The sequence below is a fragment of the Myotis yumanensis genome, unplaced genomic scaffold (assembly GCF_028538775.1).
Source record: "Myotis yumanensis isolate MYYU_CA2020_CCGP unplaced genomic scaffold, mMyoYum1.0.hap1 SCAF_5, whole genome shotgun sequence".
Lineage (NCBI taxonomy): Eukaryota > Metazoa > Chordata > Mammalia > Chiroptera > Vespertilionidae > Myotis > Myotis yumanensis.
The window spans coordinates 36,140,767-36,159,760 of record NW_027223756.1 but is presented as its reverse complement, the minus strand read 5'-3'; the positions used below and the strand labels follow the sequence as shown (position 1 = coordinate 36,159,760).

Sequence of the window (18,994 nt, the reverse complement as noted above, 5' to 3'; positions counted from 1 at the left end):
AAATCACTAACAAAATTAAAAACTAAGAAGAAAAACAATTTTCAATTAAATGTGTCAAACCCTACTAAAGTGGCCTTCAGAAAGGCTAGGGTACATGGCAAGACTAAAAATAAAAGTTGGCCCTGGCATTTTGCTCAGTGGTTAGAGTGTTGGCCTACAGACCAAAGGGTTGCAAGTTTGATCCCTAGCCCCACTGGAAGGCAATCAGTCAATGTTTCTTTCTCTCTCTTCCCCCCTCCTTCTTCCTCCCCACCACTCTCTCTTAATTAAAAAAAAAAAAAAGAAATCAATGGAAAAATGTCTTCTGATGAGGATTAAAAAAATATTTGTTTGGCTGTCAGTCTACATAAGGAGAACTCAGACTCTGAGATTCCCTCCTTTATTCCACATAGCCAGATTCATGCACATACACATTCAAAACTATAAAATTTCAATGTGAAGTCAATTCTAGTAGGTTTTCAAGTCTTTATAATAAATATTCAGCCAGAATTTAGATAAGGAAATACCAATGTATGGTTTCACAAAGGTCATCAAAATTCTGTGACAAAACTACTTTCATCCTTTCCAAATTATCCCAACAATCCAGGGGAAACATATGGCCTGGTCAAAAAACATTGTTTCTAAACCCAAAACTGTCACTTTCTGGGTCAATCATGTCACATATTCCTTAATTCTTAGATTATAAGAGAACTAGATTAGTAAATTTTCTCTCCTGGATTAAAAGTATATTTCAAAGCTAAAGCTAAATTTATAATTTTTAAATTTGTCTTCAAAGAGCAGTCACACTACTATAACAATGTACATATGTGGATCCTCCTTGGGGAGAAAAAAAAAACAAAACTACCAAATTATGATCCCTTCATACATCCCAGCATATATATTTTTAAAGTAATAAATCAAAAACAGAATTCAGAACATGCAATGATGTCTTTTATTTTGTATGGGTTTTAGAAATTATTTCCTGGATCACTCCGTACACGGGCAAAAATAAAATGTACTGTTTAGCATATTAGAACTTGCAAAACTGATCGTTGCCAACAGAAGGGAAAATTATCCCTAAAACATACTTAACCAGGAGGCCATTTCATCTGCCGACCTCCAAGAACATGCAGATGAACATGATAGACAGACTGTCCCCCATCTGTGCCTTCATTCACTACCATGCGATAACCCTTCTTTAGGCCCAGATCAGCAGCACATTTCTTGCCAACAATCATTAAATGTCCAAGAAGCTGGAAAAGAAGAAAAAGTTTCTTAAGCATGGGCAGTTTGCAACTTCTTGTCATTAAATAACAAACAACCAAGAAGAAATATTAAATTTAAAAATTGCTAGGTAAAAACATATCCTTTGGACAAATATTTGGAAGCTCTTTTCAGCCTAATACAACATAACTTACAATTAAAAACCCAGTCAGATTAAATATTTATTCATTTCTAATTTCAATTTAAAAATTGGAAACAAAAATCTGCTTAATTAAAACAATTTTTAAATCAAATTGCAAGTGGTATTTAAATGTTCTTAATAAAGTAAGACATCTCCCTTTCTTGTTATGGGGCAGTGTATCAGGATAGATTTGATTAAGCTGTGGTAACAAACCACCCCACAATCTTGTGTTTACTACATGTTCATCACAAGTTGACCAGGCTCTATTTCTATATCTTTTTCTCTTTGAAACCCAGGCTGATGGAGCAGGCTCTATAATGATTATAGTGGCAGAGGGAAGAGAGAAGATGGCAAACCATGTGCTAGCTCTTAAAGTTTCCACTCAAAAAACATAAATCATTTCTGCTTGCATTCATTGGCCAAACCAAGTCATAGCACCAGTCCTGACATTGAGGCAGCAAGTATAATACACCCCTAAAGAATAATGAATATTTATAAGCAATTATACAATTTACCACAAAGAACATTGGCAAAAAGAAGTTTTGAGGCTTGTACCTCCTGGCAAAACCAAAACATTATTTTTCTTTCCTCTACCAGTATTACCAGAAGAGTCCATGAACCCTCTCCCATATGATATGCTATTTCTTTGTTGAGGGAAAATGAATCTCATCAACTAATCTTTATGGGGAACCCTTTCTTGCTTAATAATTTGTGATGATGGATGTTAACTACAATTATTGTGGTGATTGTTTCATAATATCTATCTATCTATCTATCTATCAAATCATTGTTATATACCTAAAACTAATATATCAATTATATCTCATTCTTTAAAAAATAAAACTATATTATTATATTGAAGCCCTAATGATTTTGTTTTCCTCAGTAATGCAATTAGTAAAATGAAAATGTAACCTCAGTTTAAGGTCAAAATTTAGTCTCCCAATTTAAAAAGCAAGAAAATAAGCCCTGGCTGGTTGGCTTCAGTAATTAGAGCATCGGTCCAAGGACTGAAGGATCTTGGGTTTGACTCCGGGTCAAGGGCACCTACCTCGGTTGTAGGTTCTATCCCTGGCCCTGGTCAGCACATGTGCAGGAGGCAACCAATCAATGTGTCTCTCTCACATGATGTTTCCCTCTCTCTCTCTCCACACGCTCCTCTCCCTCCACTCTTAAAAAAAAAAAAAAAAAAAAAATCAATGGATGCCCTGACCGGTTTGGCTCAGTGGATAGAGCGTTAGCCTGTCGACTCAAGGGTCCCAGGTTCGATTCAGGTCAAGGGCATGTACCTTGGTTGCGGGCACATCCTCATTTAGGGGGTGTGCAGGAGGCAGCTGATCGATGTTTCTCTCCCATTGATGTTTCTAACTCTCTATCCCTCTTCCTACCTCTCTGTAAAAAATCAATAAAATATATTTTAAAAAATCAATGGAAAAAATATCTTTTGGTGAGAATTAAACATAAATAAATTGCAAGAAAATGAATATTGTGCTAGTAAATTTACTTACATTTTCATCATCATCTTCTGCTACAGAAATCTGGGATATATGCTTCTTGGGTATCACCAGAAAATGTGTTGGTGCTTGAGGGGAAATGTCATGGAAAGCAAGACACTAAGGAGGAGGGGAGAGAAAAAAAATAAAGTTCAGTACATCCTCTCATAAGCTAAACTTATTCTTTCACACTGACTCCTTGGGAGACACTGTAGTAAATGCTAGGAAACCAGTAGTGTATCCAATACGTGTGGTTCCCTGGTCCTTTTCATGGAACTTACAGTCTAATGGGAAGACTGACTTTAAACAAATGAAAGTATAATTAACCAAAAACCCTACGTATTACAAAGTGAAAGTAAAGGGTGAAATAGATGATTATCAGAGAAAAGCCTGAATTAGATTGGGTGGTCAGGGTCAACCATTGTGAAGTAGCAATATTTCAACTGAGATCCAAAGGATGGGTAGAATTTACATAGACGAATCCTTGTCTACCTTTCCTTTTGGATCCCATGCAACTCTTCCTGCTCAGGCCACCTTCCCCATCTCTCTACCCTAATTGCCTTTTCAAGTGCAGTTAGCTCTACTGCAAGGATCCTCTCAACCCCAACCTTTGTCTAACTTAAACTGCTATTCATTCCTCAGCTCCCAGGATATGTCATTTCCCAAGGGTCTTCTCGGACTCCCCTCCGCACCATCCCTAGGTCAGGAGCCCTTGGCTGTGTGATTTCGGCGCTTTTTCCTTGACCGCAGTGATCAGTTTTGTGATCACATATTTGTAATGACATACATACCTATTTCTTCCCACTGTACTCGGCGATTTAAGACATATACCTATTCTCTGTTGTAGAAATGAAGAGGGTAAGTAGCATGTAGACAAGTGGCGCTACAAGAACGTTATTGTATCTCTTGTTCCCTATTGAAGGTGGAAGCGACTTAGAACCTCTTGCTTCCCTGTCTCGGGAGTAATTCTACTGGGTATTCCATACAAAATGCTGAATCATTTCGATGGCTTCGTGCTGGGACTTCAGTGGCTCCAAAGTCATTATTTTAACGATCCTTTATAAAAAGCAACTGAAAATATTTCAAAAAGAAACGTGCACTCTGCCTGGCTGGCGTGGCTCCGTGGTGGAGCGCTGACCTATGGACGGGGAGGTGCCAAGTTCCATTCCCGGTGGGCGGGGCTCATGCCCGGGTGGTGGCCCATCCCGGTGGCGGGGAGTGGGGGTGTGGGGGGGGGGGGGGCGTGCAGGAGGCAGCCAATCGGAGGTTCTCTCTTGTCGCTGACGTTTCCATCTCTCCCTCTCCCTTCCTCTGAAATCAATAAATACACATATATATATTTCTTTTAAAGAAATGTGCATCCTCCGAAACAAAAGAATTTCCCTAACTAGTGACAAATAAAGGTATTTAAATAAAGTTCACTGTGAGGAATCTAAATCTTAGCTAACATTTTGAATCTAAGAACACTCCTAGTAGCATAAAATGGATGCTTCTCTTGGAATCCATATTTCTTAAGTTAACCAAGTTTACAGAATGTTTTCCCTGTAAATCAGCCAACCTCCTGCCAAGCTTCATCTGAGACCCAAACCCATAAGAACGGCCCACGGACTATTTTACACAGGACGCCTGGGAGCCACGCGGAGTCGGCCTTCCTAAACCGAAGTTCACCGACGGTGAAGGCAACAAGAACGACATTCGCGGTCTCTCGGCATAAATAGCTTCCGGGAGGCGCCAAAGGAAAGCAAATGCCCGCAGCAGCCCCCTTGGTTGTTCCCGGGCCGCGGCAGGAGAGGGTCGGGGGGAACCGGCTCCGCGCGCCCCCCGCCGCCCCCGCCCGCCGGACGCGTGTCCTCCCGCCGCCGCCAGCGCCACGCGGCCCGGGGATGGCCGGGCGGGAGATCGCGGAGATTGGGCCGCGTCGGGGCGCGATCAGGTTTCTCCCTGCCCGGCAGAGCGCGGGCGAGATTGTGAGATTCCTGACACGGGCGAGGTCCGAGGCGGCCGGGGAGCGGGCGGCGCCCACGCCGAGGACCCGGCGCGTCCTTCACGTGCGCCGGGACCCACCCCGCCAAGCGGGCCCCGCGGGCGCCAGGCGGCCCGGCCCGCGCCCGGGCAGATAACGCGTAACCGGAGCGCCCGCACGCGCCGGCAGGCCGCTGGCTGGGGGCCCGCGGCAGAGGCCGCGCCGAGCGGCCGGTCCGGTTCCTTCCCTTTCCCGCGGCGCCGCCGACCCTTCTCTTCCCCCCGGGGAAACCGGCGCGCCCACGAGCGAGGCGGCGCCCGGTGCCTACCTGGTCGTCCTCAAAAATGATTTTGGCGGGGATTTCCTTGCGAATGATCTTCCCGAAGATCGTGTCGCCACCAGGCCGAGCGGCCTGAGCCTTGGCGATCTCATCTGCCATCGTGGCCTCGCTTCCGCAAGGCGACCGGGGTCGCAGCGCGGGCGGAGGGAGGAGCTGGGAGCGGCCGACGGCGGGAGGGCCCGGCCGGGCTGCGCTGGGACCGCTGCTCGGCGGCCGAGCTGGTTCTGCGCCTGCGCACAGGCGACCTGCGCGGCGGGCGCGTGGGAGCGGGAGCGGAGAGGCCCGCGAGACCCAGCCTCGATCCGGGGCTTCAGGAGCCGGGGGAGACCGTTTTCTTTATTCTTTTTTTTTAATTAATTAATTAATTTTTTTATATATTTTTATGGACTTTTTACAGAGAGGAAGGGAGAGGGAGAGAGATATAGAGTTAGAAACATCGATAAGAGAAACATCAATCAGCTGCCTCCTGCACACCCCCTACTGGGGATGTGCCCGCAACCAAGGTGCATGCCCTTGACCGGAATGGAACCTGGGACCCTTGAGTCCAAAGGCCGAGACTCGGAGTCTATCCGCTGAGCCAAACCGGTCAGGGCTTCTTTATTCTCTCCTTGTCTCTCAGGAGTGGAGTTGCTAGTGTCAGCCGGCTCTCGCTGGCTTGAAGGACCCTAGCGGGGAACACTGGAGGCTGTGCCTGGGAAGATCCGCTAATCCAGGCAGTGTTTGCGGGGTGAGGCCCCGTGGCCCTTTCATGTCTCAGCTACGGGAGGTCTTGGCTCCAGGACATAAGCCCTCCTTGCATCATTTTTATTTTTCTCCCTCTAACAGTGATTCTCAACCTGAACTGCGCGTTAAAATCACTTGGAGAGCTTTTAACAAAAACCTGGCTGCAACCCAGATAACTCAACCAGACTCTGGGGTAAGACCCAGGCATCGGCGGTAGGTAAGCCTCCCCACCCTGATGTACAAAGACTTCTTCCCAGCAGTCACCCACTTGATGTCAAATGCCCACCTTAAAGTACCTAAACCTGCCCTAACCCCACATCCTCCTCCGCATTTTTGCTCCTTTTTAATATATATTTATATATTTCTCATCTTTTTGGAGCCCATTTCTCTCTTGTTAAAATCATTGAGGACCGCTGCTTACAAAATCCTATAGGTAATTCCAGTTATCATACTGGACCTCTTGGCGTCATTGGCCACTGTTGACCATTACCTCTCCCCACCCTCTCTGGGTGCTGTTTCTCCTTCACAGGGAGCCTTCTGTTCCAGCCTCTCGTGCACTCTGTTCTTGGCCCTCTTCTCTAGCTAGCAGTCTCCAAGTGTCCTTATTAAGAAGAATTAACTACACCTCCCGGACGACCCTAAATTATTGTATTTTACCACTCTGTCTTGGCAGAATGACTGATAGCGGCCCCCTTTCATATCAACAGTTCCCCATTTGTTATTTTTGCTGTCAAAATTAATAGGGCAATTGGTAAAATCTAATGCCTGTAAATTATATAATAGTTTTGAAAATCATGCTAATTTCTTCACATATTCACAGCAAAATTATCAACATCAGTTGATATATGCTGAGGCTCTATAACTTAGGTTTCTAAAATGTTTCCCAGTGATGCAGTTGCTGCTGGGCCTGAAACCATACTTTGAGAACCACTGATGTAAGAGAGTGGCTTTTTTTATAGGAAACAACCCACTAAAATATTTAGGAGTATAGGGGTTTCATGTTTGCATGAAAGAGATTTTTTTAAAAACCCACATCCATATATAGATTTTAAAAAATAAAGCAATTGTGGTAAAATATTAACATTTGGGGAATCTGAGTGAAGGGTATATGCAAATTCTATTGTTGCAAATTTTCTGTAAGTCTGAAATTGTCAAAAGGTAAAAATAAAAATATGTACTGGTTTAGATAATAAATGATATGGTCACCTTTCATTAAGTCTGAGGGCTGACACTTAATGACTCTCCAGTATTTATCATCTAACCTATTTCTTCCCTTAATTCCAATTTGGTCTATGGTATATATTACTGCCCACTCACCACCTCCATTTGGATGTCTATTAGGCACTTCAAATTTATTTTTGCTTTCAATTGTTTGTGTCACAATAAACAATCGAACAAAAAGCCCCTCCTGCAGAATTCTGTATCTACTCTAATACCATTCATGGAATTGCTCAGGCTAAAAGCCTTGAAATCACTCTTAACTCTTCTGTCTGTACTTTCAGCACATTTCATGAGTGTAATCCTTTCTCACCTCTACTCCACCACCCTAATCCAAGCTACTATCATATAGATGGCCATGTCCTAATCTCAGGAGCCTATGAGTATCTTACTTTACATGGTAAAGGGGTTTTGCTTGTGTAATTAAGTTAAGGATCTTGAAGTAAGGAGATTCCTGGATTTTTTTCAGATGGAGCCAATATAATCCCAGGGGCTCTTATAAGTGAAAGAGGAACATAGGCGAGTGAGAGTCAGAGAAGGAGATATGATCATGGAAGCAGGAGTAAGGCTAAGATTGAAGGTGCTGTACTATTGGCTTTGAAGATGGAAAAGGCCACAAACAGATGGCTTCTTGGAAGTCAGAAACCCAAATTGGGTTTCACTGAGCTAAAATTATGGTGTCAATAGAGCTGAATTCCTTCTAGAGCAGTGGTTCTCAACCTTCTTAATGCCGCAACCCTTTAATATAGTTCCTCATGTTGTGGTGACCCCCAATCTTAAAATTATTTTCGTTGCTACTTCATAACTGTAATTTTGCTACTGTTATGAATCGTAATGTAAATATCTGATATGCAGGCTTGTATTTTCATTGTTACAAATTTAACATAATTAAAGCATAGTGATTAATCACAAAAACAATACGTAATTATATATGTGTTTTCCGATGGTCTTTTTTTAAAAATATATTTCATTGATTTTTTACAGAGAGGAAGAGAGAGAGATAGAGAGTTAGAAACATCGATCAGCTGCCTCCTGCACACCCCCTACTGGGGATGTGCCTGCAACCAAAATACATGCCCTTGACTGGAATCAAACCTGGGACCTTTCAGTCCGCAGGCCAACGCTCTATCCACTGAGCCAAACCAATTAGGGTGTTTTCCGATGGTCTTAGGCAACCCCTGTGAAAGGGTTATTCAACCATCAAAGGGGTCGCGACCCACAGGTTGGCGACCCACAGGTTGAGAACTGCTGTTCTAGAGGATGTAGGGGAGAATAGTTTCCTTACCTTGTCCAGCTTCTAGAGGCCACCTGCATTCCTTAGTTTGTGGCCCCTTCCTCTGTCTTCAAAGCCAGAAGCAGAGCATTTTCCTCTTTCAAACCTCTCCCTAACTCTGCTTCCTTCTTCCACTTATATGGATTCTCGTGATTGATTACCTTGGGCCCACCAGACAATCCAGGATAATCATCCCATCTCAAAATTCGTAATGTAATCACTCCTGCAAAGTCCCTTTTGTCATGTAAGGAATATATTCAGAAGTTCCTAGAATTATGTAAGCCATTATTCTGCCTACCACATAGCGCCATGAACTTACATGAATGATGAATATGTTGGAATTTCCTGTTCAGTTCTGGGTCCCACACCAATCAGGACATATTCTCAGAACAACCAGAACAGTCACTCCATTTATGAAAAAATTGAAGGAACCAGAGAGATTTATCTAAGAAAAAAGAAGCTTCAGGACTGAACTGATTTGGGCACTATGGGAACAATATATTTTCAAACATTGGCTGATGAGGGGTTTGGGTTAACTGAATACAGGACCCCAGTTAGCCAGAAATTGTGACAATAAATTATAAACTTTCAGGAAATTGGGCCATAATCTTAATCTGGAAATGAAAATAAACATTTTTTAATCATTAGCAATCACAAGACTCTATAATGCAATGTCACAAGATAATCTAATTTATTGTTTCCTGGATAAAAGAAAGTACCTGTATATTTGGTTTAATTGCTAAAGCAAAGTCAACTCAAAAATATCATGGGGATGTAAAATACAGCCTAGGAAATCTATAATAATAAAAGGGTAATATGCTAATTAGACCGGACGTTCTTCTGGAAGAAGCCGGGGTTGGAGGGAAGCCCAGGTCCTGGGTGCCTGCAGGCGGCCAGAGGGAAGCCAGTGCCGGCAGCCAGGGAAGGAATGCCTACTCTTGCACGAATTTCGTGCATCGGGCCTCTAGTATAATCAATAATATTGTATAACTGTGTATGGTGCCACCTGGGTACTAGCCTTACCAGGGAGACCACTTGGTAAATTATGTTAAGTGTCTAACCACTATGCTGTACACATGAAACTAATACAAAATATTGAATGTCAACCGTAATTGACAAATTTTTAATTTTAAAAAAAGCGCAGTGGATAATTGCTATTTCCATGACGAATTTCAAATGACAAATTACAGAGAAGGAAAAGGGTGTTGGAGACCCATTGCTCAAAACCTTTTCATTTCTAATAAAAAGTCAGTTTTACCTAGAAGTTAACCTAACCTGAAAGGCTGTGGGGGTACAAAAGGCAATGATTATGCAATGGGAATAAAGTTGGGATTTTTCCTGATGTTTGCAAGATCATAAGTTAAAATGTATTTAAATAAATGCTTTATGATTGTTTATGATCGTGATGCTGCTAATAAACCATTTCTGACCTCTTGACTAGCAAAAACAAGGAGTCAGGCAAATTGAGCAGGCTGAATATGTAGAGGGTAAAACTAAGCTTTCAGGTTAGGCATAGAGATTTGTACCCCCGACCTCCATCTACTAGCCCTAAGGTCTTAAGCAAGTAACAGCGGAACCTTCTGGGGAAATTAAATGAGAGAATAATACATGCATAGCACTTTTGGGAGTCAGCGTTCCAATCAATGTCTGTTCGCTACAGTTGTTATGACTTTGCTCTTATTTATGCACTTTTGCAAGAACAGACGCAACTGGAAGACGTAAAAAAAAGAGAGAGAGAAAGAGTTCTTTAATAAATAAACTCAGTCCCGAAACCGGAGGTAGCGAACAATATGGTATGTTGGTACCGAAGTCATCTCTTAAATGTTAATCCACTCTCCGCCACCAGAGGGTTGCAGCAGAAGTAACCGGAAGTGACTCTGCCCCTAACTAACATGGCGTCCAGGTGGTTTCCGTTCTCCTCTCTATGGTTACAGCAATTGGCCTCGGCGGCTTCTCGCGGGTTTACCAGACGTCACCGGTTCAGCAAACTACTCCCTCCCCGCTCTCCTTGGAAGGCGGGGCTACGAAGAGATGCTGCCTGGTGATTGGTTGCAGCGCGTTAGGAAGTTGGCCTGCGCACGCCTGGACGTGATTGATTGCCGAGAGGCGGGGCGACTAGACCGCTGAAGAGGTAGCTGCCGCTGTGGGAGAAACATGGGTCAGGCGGCCAAGGTGACAGGGCCTGGGGAGGTGTTGGGTGCGATGCTGACAGGGGAGAGCGTGGGATAGGGGGGGTTAAGAGCGCAGCCTGACGAAAGTTGTATGGAATTCTGTAACGGGTTCAGGCCCTCCACGGAGGATGTGGCCTTCGCCCCTGAGGAGAACGGTTGTGCAGGTGTGGAAGAGGGAGGGGGGCACCAGTGGTTCCTAGTTCTTAATCGGCTCTGGTACCGAGGGTGTTCAGTAATGCGAGACTTGAGCTCTGCCCGCGTTTCATCTCTCCACTGAGCAGCTGAGTATTTGTCGGAGGGACCCGTTTCCCAGCCGTGGGAAGGGCAGGGGACGCTAACGGCAGCCTGCGCCCCAACCGCCCGGTGAGGTGAAAGGTGTAGTCACGCAATTGGAAGGCACACAGAAGTCTAGGAACCACGGAAATGAGCACATTCACTTACCACAGGTAGCTCTTCGCGACACAGAGCAGAGACCCCGGTTCTCTGAGTGAGCTTGGGAAGCGGTGGTCCTGCCGGGGTCACATGGTCTCAGGCTCATTTCTCGCCACTGTTACACGTTCCTGGCCGGTGCACAGTTTCAGCCAGTAGCCATCCTAACCTTCAATAGCAGCATGGCAGGTTAGACCTGTCCCTGTCACTGGCGGAAGCACAGGCATTGGGAGGGGGAAATGGCCTGCTACAATAAAGTGAGGAAAAGCAATGCTATGGCCAATAACAGGTAGCCGCCAAGCAATGCCTCATGTACTACTGAACTTGGTGTTCTCACTACGGTTTGATATATATCACAACACCAGTAGAAACGATTGTAAAAGGTTATTCATTTTAAAATTTTATTGAGTTTCCATAATACCTATTAGTAATACCTAAGACCCAACATTTAGCCTATGCTATTTAGGTATAGTGGGTGCAACAATAAACAAATCACCTCTGCCTCATACAGAAGTCTAGCAGGTCAGAGATTTTTAACAATTACTTAATTAGAATTGTATTAAGTGCTTTGAGCTGAAAATACAGTGTATTTTGTGTGCATATAATTGGGCTTTAACCTATCTGGAGGGATGCAAAACAATACTTCATAGAAGTTTAAGTTAGGTTGAGACGTGAAGTTTAACTAGAAATAGCTAGGAGAAAAGAGAAAAAGAACATTCCAGAAAGAGGAAGTAGCATATGGAAAGTTCTTGAAATGGAAAATTGCTTGGGAAACTTGAATATAAATGAAAGGATTCATTCCAAAAACACTATTAGCCAGGCCTATAATATACAGAAGACACCCTTGCCAAGTGCGGAGGATACAAAGGTAACCAAGAAGCCTTTGAAGAAGTATGGTACAACAAGTGAGCCTTTAACATACAGTGTAGTAAGTGCCCAATGCTGGGATGTACTCAGGAGGGGCATATAACCCAGACTTAGAAGGAATAGATAAATAATGACTACAGTAAAACCTAGTACAGAAATTATACGATACACCCTTAAAATTACCTCATTATTAAAAAAACAACAAAACTGAGGCAAAAAGTCTGAGTAACTTGTCCAAGCTTATAATAAGTGGCAATGTCAGATTCAAACTGATCTGTGAAGAATACATTTCTATATACACTGCCTAAATTTGTCCACTCAGAATAAGTAAATGGGGAAGAGAAGACAATATGTGACTTAGCTTTCTGCTTTTTAATAAAAGTTTATTAACTCCAAGGTGATAGTAGCTCTGATAGCCCCAAGGCAGTAATGATGACCTCAACTTAGGTCCATCTACAAAGACCCCATCCTATATAATAAAAGGCTAATATGCAAATTGACCGAACAGCAGAACAACTGGTTGCTATAACAAGCACTGACCACAGCAGCGGTGGCGGGAGCCTCTCCTGCCTCTGCGGCAGTCAGACATCCCCCAAGGGCTCCCGGACTGCAAGAGGGCACTGGCCGGGCTGAGGGACCCGCCCCCCCGAGTGCACAAATTTCATGCACCGGGCATCTAGTTTCCAAATAAGGTCACATTTGCAGGTGCTAGGGATTAGGACTTCAATATGTCTTGGGGATAGATCACATTTTATTTACCCATTTATGAGTTGAACATTTGGGTGGTTACTTTTTGACACTATTATGAATAGATACTATGGACGTTCATGTATAAGTTTTGTGTGAATACATGTTTTTGTTTTTCTTGGGTATATATCCAAGCCAGGTCATATGATAACTCTGTGTTTAATTTTTGAGCAACTGACAAACATTTCCAAAGTGGCTGCACCATTTTACATTCCCACCAACAATGTATACATCCCAATAGTTCCACATTCTTGTCAACATTTGTTTTTTACTACCTTTTTTTACTGTAGCCCTTCTACTGGAGTGAAGTAGTATCACTGAGATTAAAATTTTTTTAAATTTTATTTTATTGTTTAAAGTATTACAAATAGTAGTACATATGTCTCCTTTTTTCCCCCCAATGACCTCCCCCCAGCTTCCCCTACCCCCCCCCCCCCCCCCCAGTGTCTTGCATCCATTGGTTATGCTTATATGCATACATACAAGTCCTTTGGTTGATCTCTTACCTCCCCCCCACAGCCCCTCCCCAGCCCTCCTGCTGGTAATTTGACAGTCTGTTTGAGATTTAAATTTGTATTTCCCAAATGGCAAATTATGTTGAACATTTTTTTTGGCCTTAATAGCCATTTGTTTGGCTTTGGAGAAATGTCTATTCAAATCCTTTGCCTATTTAAAAAAATGTTTTATTATTGAGTTGTTCTTTATATGTTCTAGATAACTGGCCCTTTATCAGATATAAGGTTTGCAAATATTTTCTCCCATTCTGTGGGATGTCTTTTCTCTTTTTTGATAGTATCCTTTACCTAAAAACTAAAAACTTTTAGTTTTTATAAAGGTGATAAATGTGTAAAGATTAAGAAATAGTTGGCTAGTTGGTTCTGCGTCCTGGTGCTGCATTATTTTGGAGCCCATGTGGTCCCTTCGCTGAGATGCCTGAGGAAACCCAGACTCACAACCAACCGATGGAGGAGGAAGAGGTTGAGACGTTTGCCTTTCAGATAGAAGTTGCCCAGTTGATGTCACTGATCATCAATATTTTCTACTTGAATAAAGAGATACTTCTGAGGGAATTTATTTCAGTTTCATCAGATTCACTGGACAAGATCAGCTGTGAAAGCTTGACAGATCCCACTGGACTCTGGGAAAGAGTTGCACATTAACCTCATCCCAAACAAATTATGACCAAGCTCTCACTATTATGAATATTGGAATTGAATGGCCAAGGCTGATTTGATCAATCATCTTGGTACTATTGCCAAGTCTGGGACCAAAGCATTAATGGAAGCTTTGCAGGCTGGTGCAGATATCTCTGTGATTGGTCATTATGGTGTCAGGTTGTAATTAGCCTATTTGGTTCCTGAAAAAGTGCCCGTAATCACCAAATATAACAATGATGAGCAGTATGCCTGGGAGTCTTCCCCAGTAGGATTGTTCACAGTTAGGACTGACACAGGTAAACAGAGGTCATCCTGAATCTAAAAGAAGACCAGACCAAGTACTTGGAGGAGAGTAAGATAAAGGAGATTGTGAAAAAACACTCTCAATTTATTGGCTACTCCCTTACTTTTTTGTGGAGAAGAACATGATAAAGAAGTCAGTGATGATGAGGCTGAAGAAAAGGAAGAGAAAGAGGAAGATTTAAAAAAAAAAAGAAGAGCCCAGCCGGTGTGGCTCAGTGGTTGAGCCTTGGCTTATGAACCAGGAGGTCATGGTTCGATTCCGCATCAGGGCACAGGCCCCGGTTGTGGTTGCGGGCTCAAAATCTACAGGGGGGGCGTGCAGGAGGTAGCCAATAGGTGGTTCTCTCTCATTGTTGATGTTTCTATCTCTCCCTCTCCTTTCCTCTCTAAAATAAATAAAAATATATTTTTAAAAAGAAGAAAAGGAGACCAGAGACAAACCTGAAATCAAAGATGTTGGTTCTAAGCAGAGCTAGTTTTTCTCTTCTAGTTTGATGTTGGCTTATTTTAACAGAATGAGGTTATGTTTGTTGTGAGATGTGTGTAACCTAATGTTTGTTAACGTTGTGGTCTAACTCTGAAGTGTTTAGCTTTCAAGTGGATTCCTTAGTAGACCAAATCTTTTGTCACTGAAATGTTTTGAGATAAACATGGCTAAAACAACTTTCATTCCCTAGGGTCTACTTCTTAAACCTTCTATCCCCTGTATTTATCAACTGCATGTATGGCCTCTAGAAATTAGTATACTAAGCTGAACCAATCTGATGGGAGTAACTGTCCATACAGCTTGTTTTCCAAAGAAAAGTATTATTTAGAGTAGCAAAATTATAAGCTCACCTAGGCATGTTATAAAGCCATTTGAAAGTAACTCAGAGCAAGTTTTGTGAATGAAAATGTAGTGCTCAAGTCACATTCTGCTTAAAAAAAGCTTGTGACAAATACAGATGAATTAAAAAGAAAGAAATAATGTTACACAAATGCCGGTAGGTATCTACTTCCTTCTACATACTCCTAATTCCTGCTCTCCAGAGATAAGGGCTTTTAATCATTTTAGCTATTCCTTCTGATATTTACCTCCATGTTTCTAAACATGCTTAAACTACTATTTATTTTCTCTTTGGAGATACTATTTTTTGACTTTTAACATTGGAGGTTGAGAACTAAGCTTCCCCTTACACCCTATTCTTCACAATATACACATTTTGGTGAATCAGTTTTTGTCTCTGATATTATTTGACTATATAAAATTTATCCACAGCTGGGATCTCTAATATAACTATATGATTACATTGTCTTTAATTTATAATTCTTCTATTTTCTTGAAATTAACTAATTCCATTGTTTTTATCATTGGCTTGTTTTTATCATTGGCTAGTTTCCTGCATATCTGTTCCCGAACTCTGAGCAAAACTAAAGTCTACCAGTTTTATTTTTTCTCTAGTAACGTCTTTTCTGGATCAGTTCAACCTTTTCTGTAGTCCAGACTAGTTGTTTTTTCAGCTGGTTGCACAAATGCTGACCTATATTTGTCCTTTACCGTTATCTCTGCCTCTCCTGTGTTGGATCACCTGTCTTTCTGATTCCCATGCTTTTTTCTTTAGTGGTTCATCCCTTGTTTTGGTGGAACACATGTAGTGTTCCAAGAAAAGGTGTATGGCATTATGAGACTTTGCATTTCTAAAAAATGTCTCTTTGCCCTTGTTTTAAATGATAATTTGGCTGTGTCTGGTGTTCTAAGCTGGATTTTTTTTTTTTCAAAACTTGAATATAATATACTATTGTCTTCTCACACTGATCTGAGAAGTCAGGTGCCATTCTGATCACATACCAGTGTATGTGAACTGTTTTTTTCTCTCAGATTTTTCTTTTTATTAGCATTGTGCTGAACTTACATCATGAGCCGTAGTATGGGTTTTGTGTTGGGCACTTGGTGGAGCCCTTTCAATCTAGTAACTCAAGCACCTTACTTGGTGAAATTTCCTTAATTTATTCTCCCTTTTAATTTCTGTTTTCTCTGTTCTCTCTTGTTGGAGCCATCTAGATCACTCCCTTAATTATCTTTTCTCTCCTCAATTTTTATTTGTCAACTTAATCTCTGCTTTTACTGATTTTATATCCATAAGCTTTTGGGAGTTACTGAACATTCCTTTTTAAAAAATCTTCATCTGAGGATATGTTTACTGATTTTTTAGAGAGGGAGGAGAGAAAGAGAGAAACGTCAACGTGAAAGATAGACATCAACCGGGCTGCCTCCCACACTCTCCCTGACCAGGGATCAAATCCAAAACCAAGCATCTGCTCCAACGGGAAATAGAACCTGAAGCTTTCCGGTGTGCAGGACGATGCTTCAACCAACTGAGCCACCCGGCCAGGGCCGAAAGGCTCCTTTTTAAATTTTTCTTTTTGTTTTAATTGCATGTTTGCAATAACTTGGGAGTTAAGTGTAGTTGTCTTTATGTTTTCTGCTCCTTGTTTCCCGTTTCTGTTTTGCTGTATGCCTTTGAAGTTATAGGTTTTCAAAAATATATAAAATACTTAAAACAGTACCTAGCACACATGATATACTCAGTAAATGTTAGATATTGTCTGGTGAATGGACTGGAGAAAAGGAGGAAGGGTGACAGAGTAACAAATCTTTTTAAGTAGTCTAAGAAACGGGTGGGGCCCTAACCAGTTTGGCTCAGTGGATAGAGCGTCAGCCTGTGGACTGAAAGGTTCCAGGTTCGATTCTGGTCAAGGGCATGTACCTTGGTTGCGGACACATCCCCAGTAGGGGGCGTGCAGGAGGCAGCTGATCAATGTTTCTCTCTCATTGATGTTTCTCTCTATCCCTCTCCCTTCCTCTCTGTAAAAAAATCAATAAAATATATATTTTTTTAAAAAGAAACGGATGGGGAGCATCTGAACTTAAATAGTTTGGGGCTATGGTGGATATACAAAAATTAGACATCCTAAAGTTCCCACATGAAGAGTAAGATAGATTTAGAGAAGATTTTAAAATTTCTGGCTTGAGAAAGACTGTGTCTTCCATTACTGAAATTGAGAAGACAGGAGAAAAAGCAGTATTGGGGGAATAACATTGGGTATCCTTTTGGACTTGAGAAGTATGAGGTGGCTTTTGGCTAGGCTCCGCCCTTCAGTACTGACTGGCTGTTCGGGACTAGGTTGGGTCTTAGAGTCTAGGCTCGGCACCTCGGAACTAGTGTCAGCCCTTTGGAACTAGATTCGCCTCTTAGGCCTTGGCTGGGCTAGTCCGGGCTAGGGCCATGACAGTCATATTGATCCGGGCCTTGGGGAAGCCCCGGTCTCCACAAGAGTGCCTTACAGGGAAGGACCCATAAGGGAGCATTCTGGCCTAGGAGCCAGAGGTTGAAAGGGCTGCTGACTCTCAAGGAGAGGTGCCTGTGGAAATCACTGACACACAGGATGGGTTCCTTGGGCCTGCGGGAAGAACAGGTATTGCTTAGGGGCTGGGCTCTTTGGGGCGAGGTTCCGCCCTCCAGACAGGGGTTGGCTGTTCGGGACTGGGTTCTTCTTGGCTAGGCTCCCCAGTCGGGACTGGCTACAGCTGTTGGGGTTTGGGCTCAGCTGGGCTCTCCCAGGCTAGGCTCCGTTCGGGACTAGTTTGTGTGTTTTTTTAAAGAAGTTCGAGGTGGCCTCAGTCTATCGCTAAATCCTCCTCACAGTCTGACTCCTACCAAAGTGCCAGGCTCTTTTCTCTCCATTTTTTAACATAATCTTGTAAAAATCAAAAGTGTCAGCATTCTACTTATTTTTTGAGAAATCACAATTGAACTTGCCTGAATAACCCAAAACATCTTCCTTCTGAGCTCTCTTAAGATTTAATAAGTTCACGAGTTTGTGTATACTAGTATGTGCCTCACTTTAAGAACAGAAGAAGGCCTCCATATCTTAAGAAAAATGATAATACATACCAGACTGGTAAAGTTGTTTACCTTGGCAGACTGGTTTTGCAGGGGAATTACTAACTTTTTAACTATCTTTATATTGTTTTGTTTCAAAGACCTTTGTATTATTTTTGTAAATAAAGTTTTTTAATTTAAAGATAAATAATCAATGTAAAGGTATTTCCAGAAACCCTGGTTTTCATCAGCTACTTTGAAAAATAGTCTATGAAACGAACAGAACAGAATTACTATTTAAATCTTGTAATTATGTAAAATGTGATTTTTTTTTTCTTTTGCTGTCTGAGTTCTGATTTTCTTGATAGGTTTTACAGCTCTTTAAAAGATTGCACAGGACCAGACAACAAGTTTTTAAAAATGATACCAGAGCATTAGAAGGTAAGCTTACTGATTTTCCTTTGGAACAAGTCTATTCTTCAGATGGCTGCTCATATATCCAAGAGACCCTGTATAGTCAAGCCTCATCTTAGGGAATGGCCTTCACTACCTCTTCCCTAATGTTGTTATGTGTTATAAAGATTAGTTTACAATTACACTTTTTTGAGGAGTATACACTTAAAGAAAATTAAAGTCCGTTCTCTATTTTATTATCACAATTTCACACACTCTAGGACTAGATACTACCATATTGTTAATGCCTTGTGTCATTCTAGAAGTGACAGCACCTAAGAAAGAGATTCCACATTTAGCATTTCACTGTTTTAAGTGATTTCTATCTTACCTGGTTCTGTGTTGGTCATGTTCACTTCCAATCCTCATACATTTCTAAACCTCTTTACCTAGGTTAAGTGTCTTCACTGTTCCAGGAAATTCTAGTTTTTGTAATTCACCAAAAATAATTTCTTGAATATTAAAATATATGCCTTATATTGTACTTTACACAAATGCCTCATTTAATTATTATAACAACCCTGTGATATAGTTGCTATTACAGTAAACCCTTGATTTTGTGGAGATTGATTTAACAGAATTAGGATTTAGTGGAAAAATTTCTAGCCTG

General features: G+C 41.9%; 2 protein-coding genes across 2 annotated transcripts in view; one reads left to right on the top strand and one right to left on the bottom strand.

The window, feature by feature from the left end:
• Positions 1-908: 908 nt before the first annotated feature.
• On the bottom strand, positions 909-5,391 carry HINT1 (histidine triad nucleotide binding protein 1). The gene is made up of 3 exons (XM_070415061.1): positions 5,169-5,391; positions 2,893-2,997; positions 909-1,232 (listed from the first exon to the last, which is right to left on the bottom strand). Exons 1-3 carry the CDS (start codon positions 5,277-5,279, stop codon positions 1,068-1,070), a joined length of 381 nt encoding a protein of 126 aa, XP_070271162.1. The 5' UTR covers positions 5,280-5,391; the 3' UTR covers positions 909-1,067.
• A 60-nt stretch (positions 5,392-5,451) lies between these two features.
• The window catches only part of LYRM7 (LYR motif containing 7), a 29,990-nt gene continuing 16,447 nt past the window's right edge, over positions 5,452-18,994 (top strand). The window contains exons 1-4 of the mRNA XM_070415063.1: positions 5,452-5,907; positions 6,006-6,120; positions 10,329-10,566; positions 18,300-18,372. Coding sequence (XP_070271164.1) covers positions 10,549-10,566; positions 18,300-18,372 — 91 coding nt within the window. The 5' untranslated portion in view covers positions 5,452-5,907; positions 6,006-6,120; positions 10,329-10,548. The remainder of the gene's footprint in view (positions 5,908-6,005; positions 6,121-10,328; positions 10,567-18,299; positions 18,373-18,994) is intronic.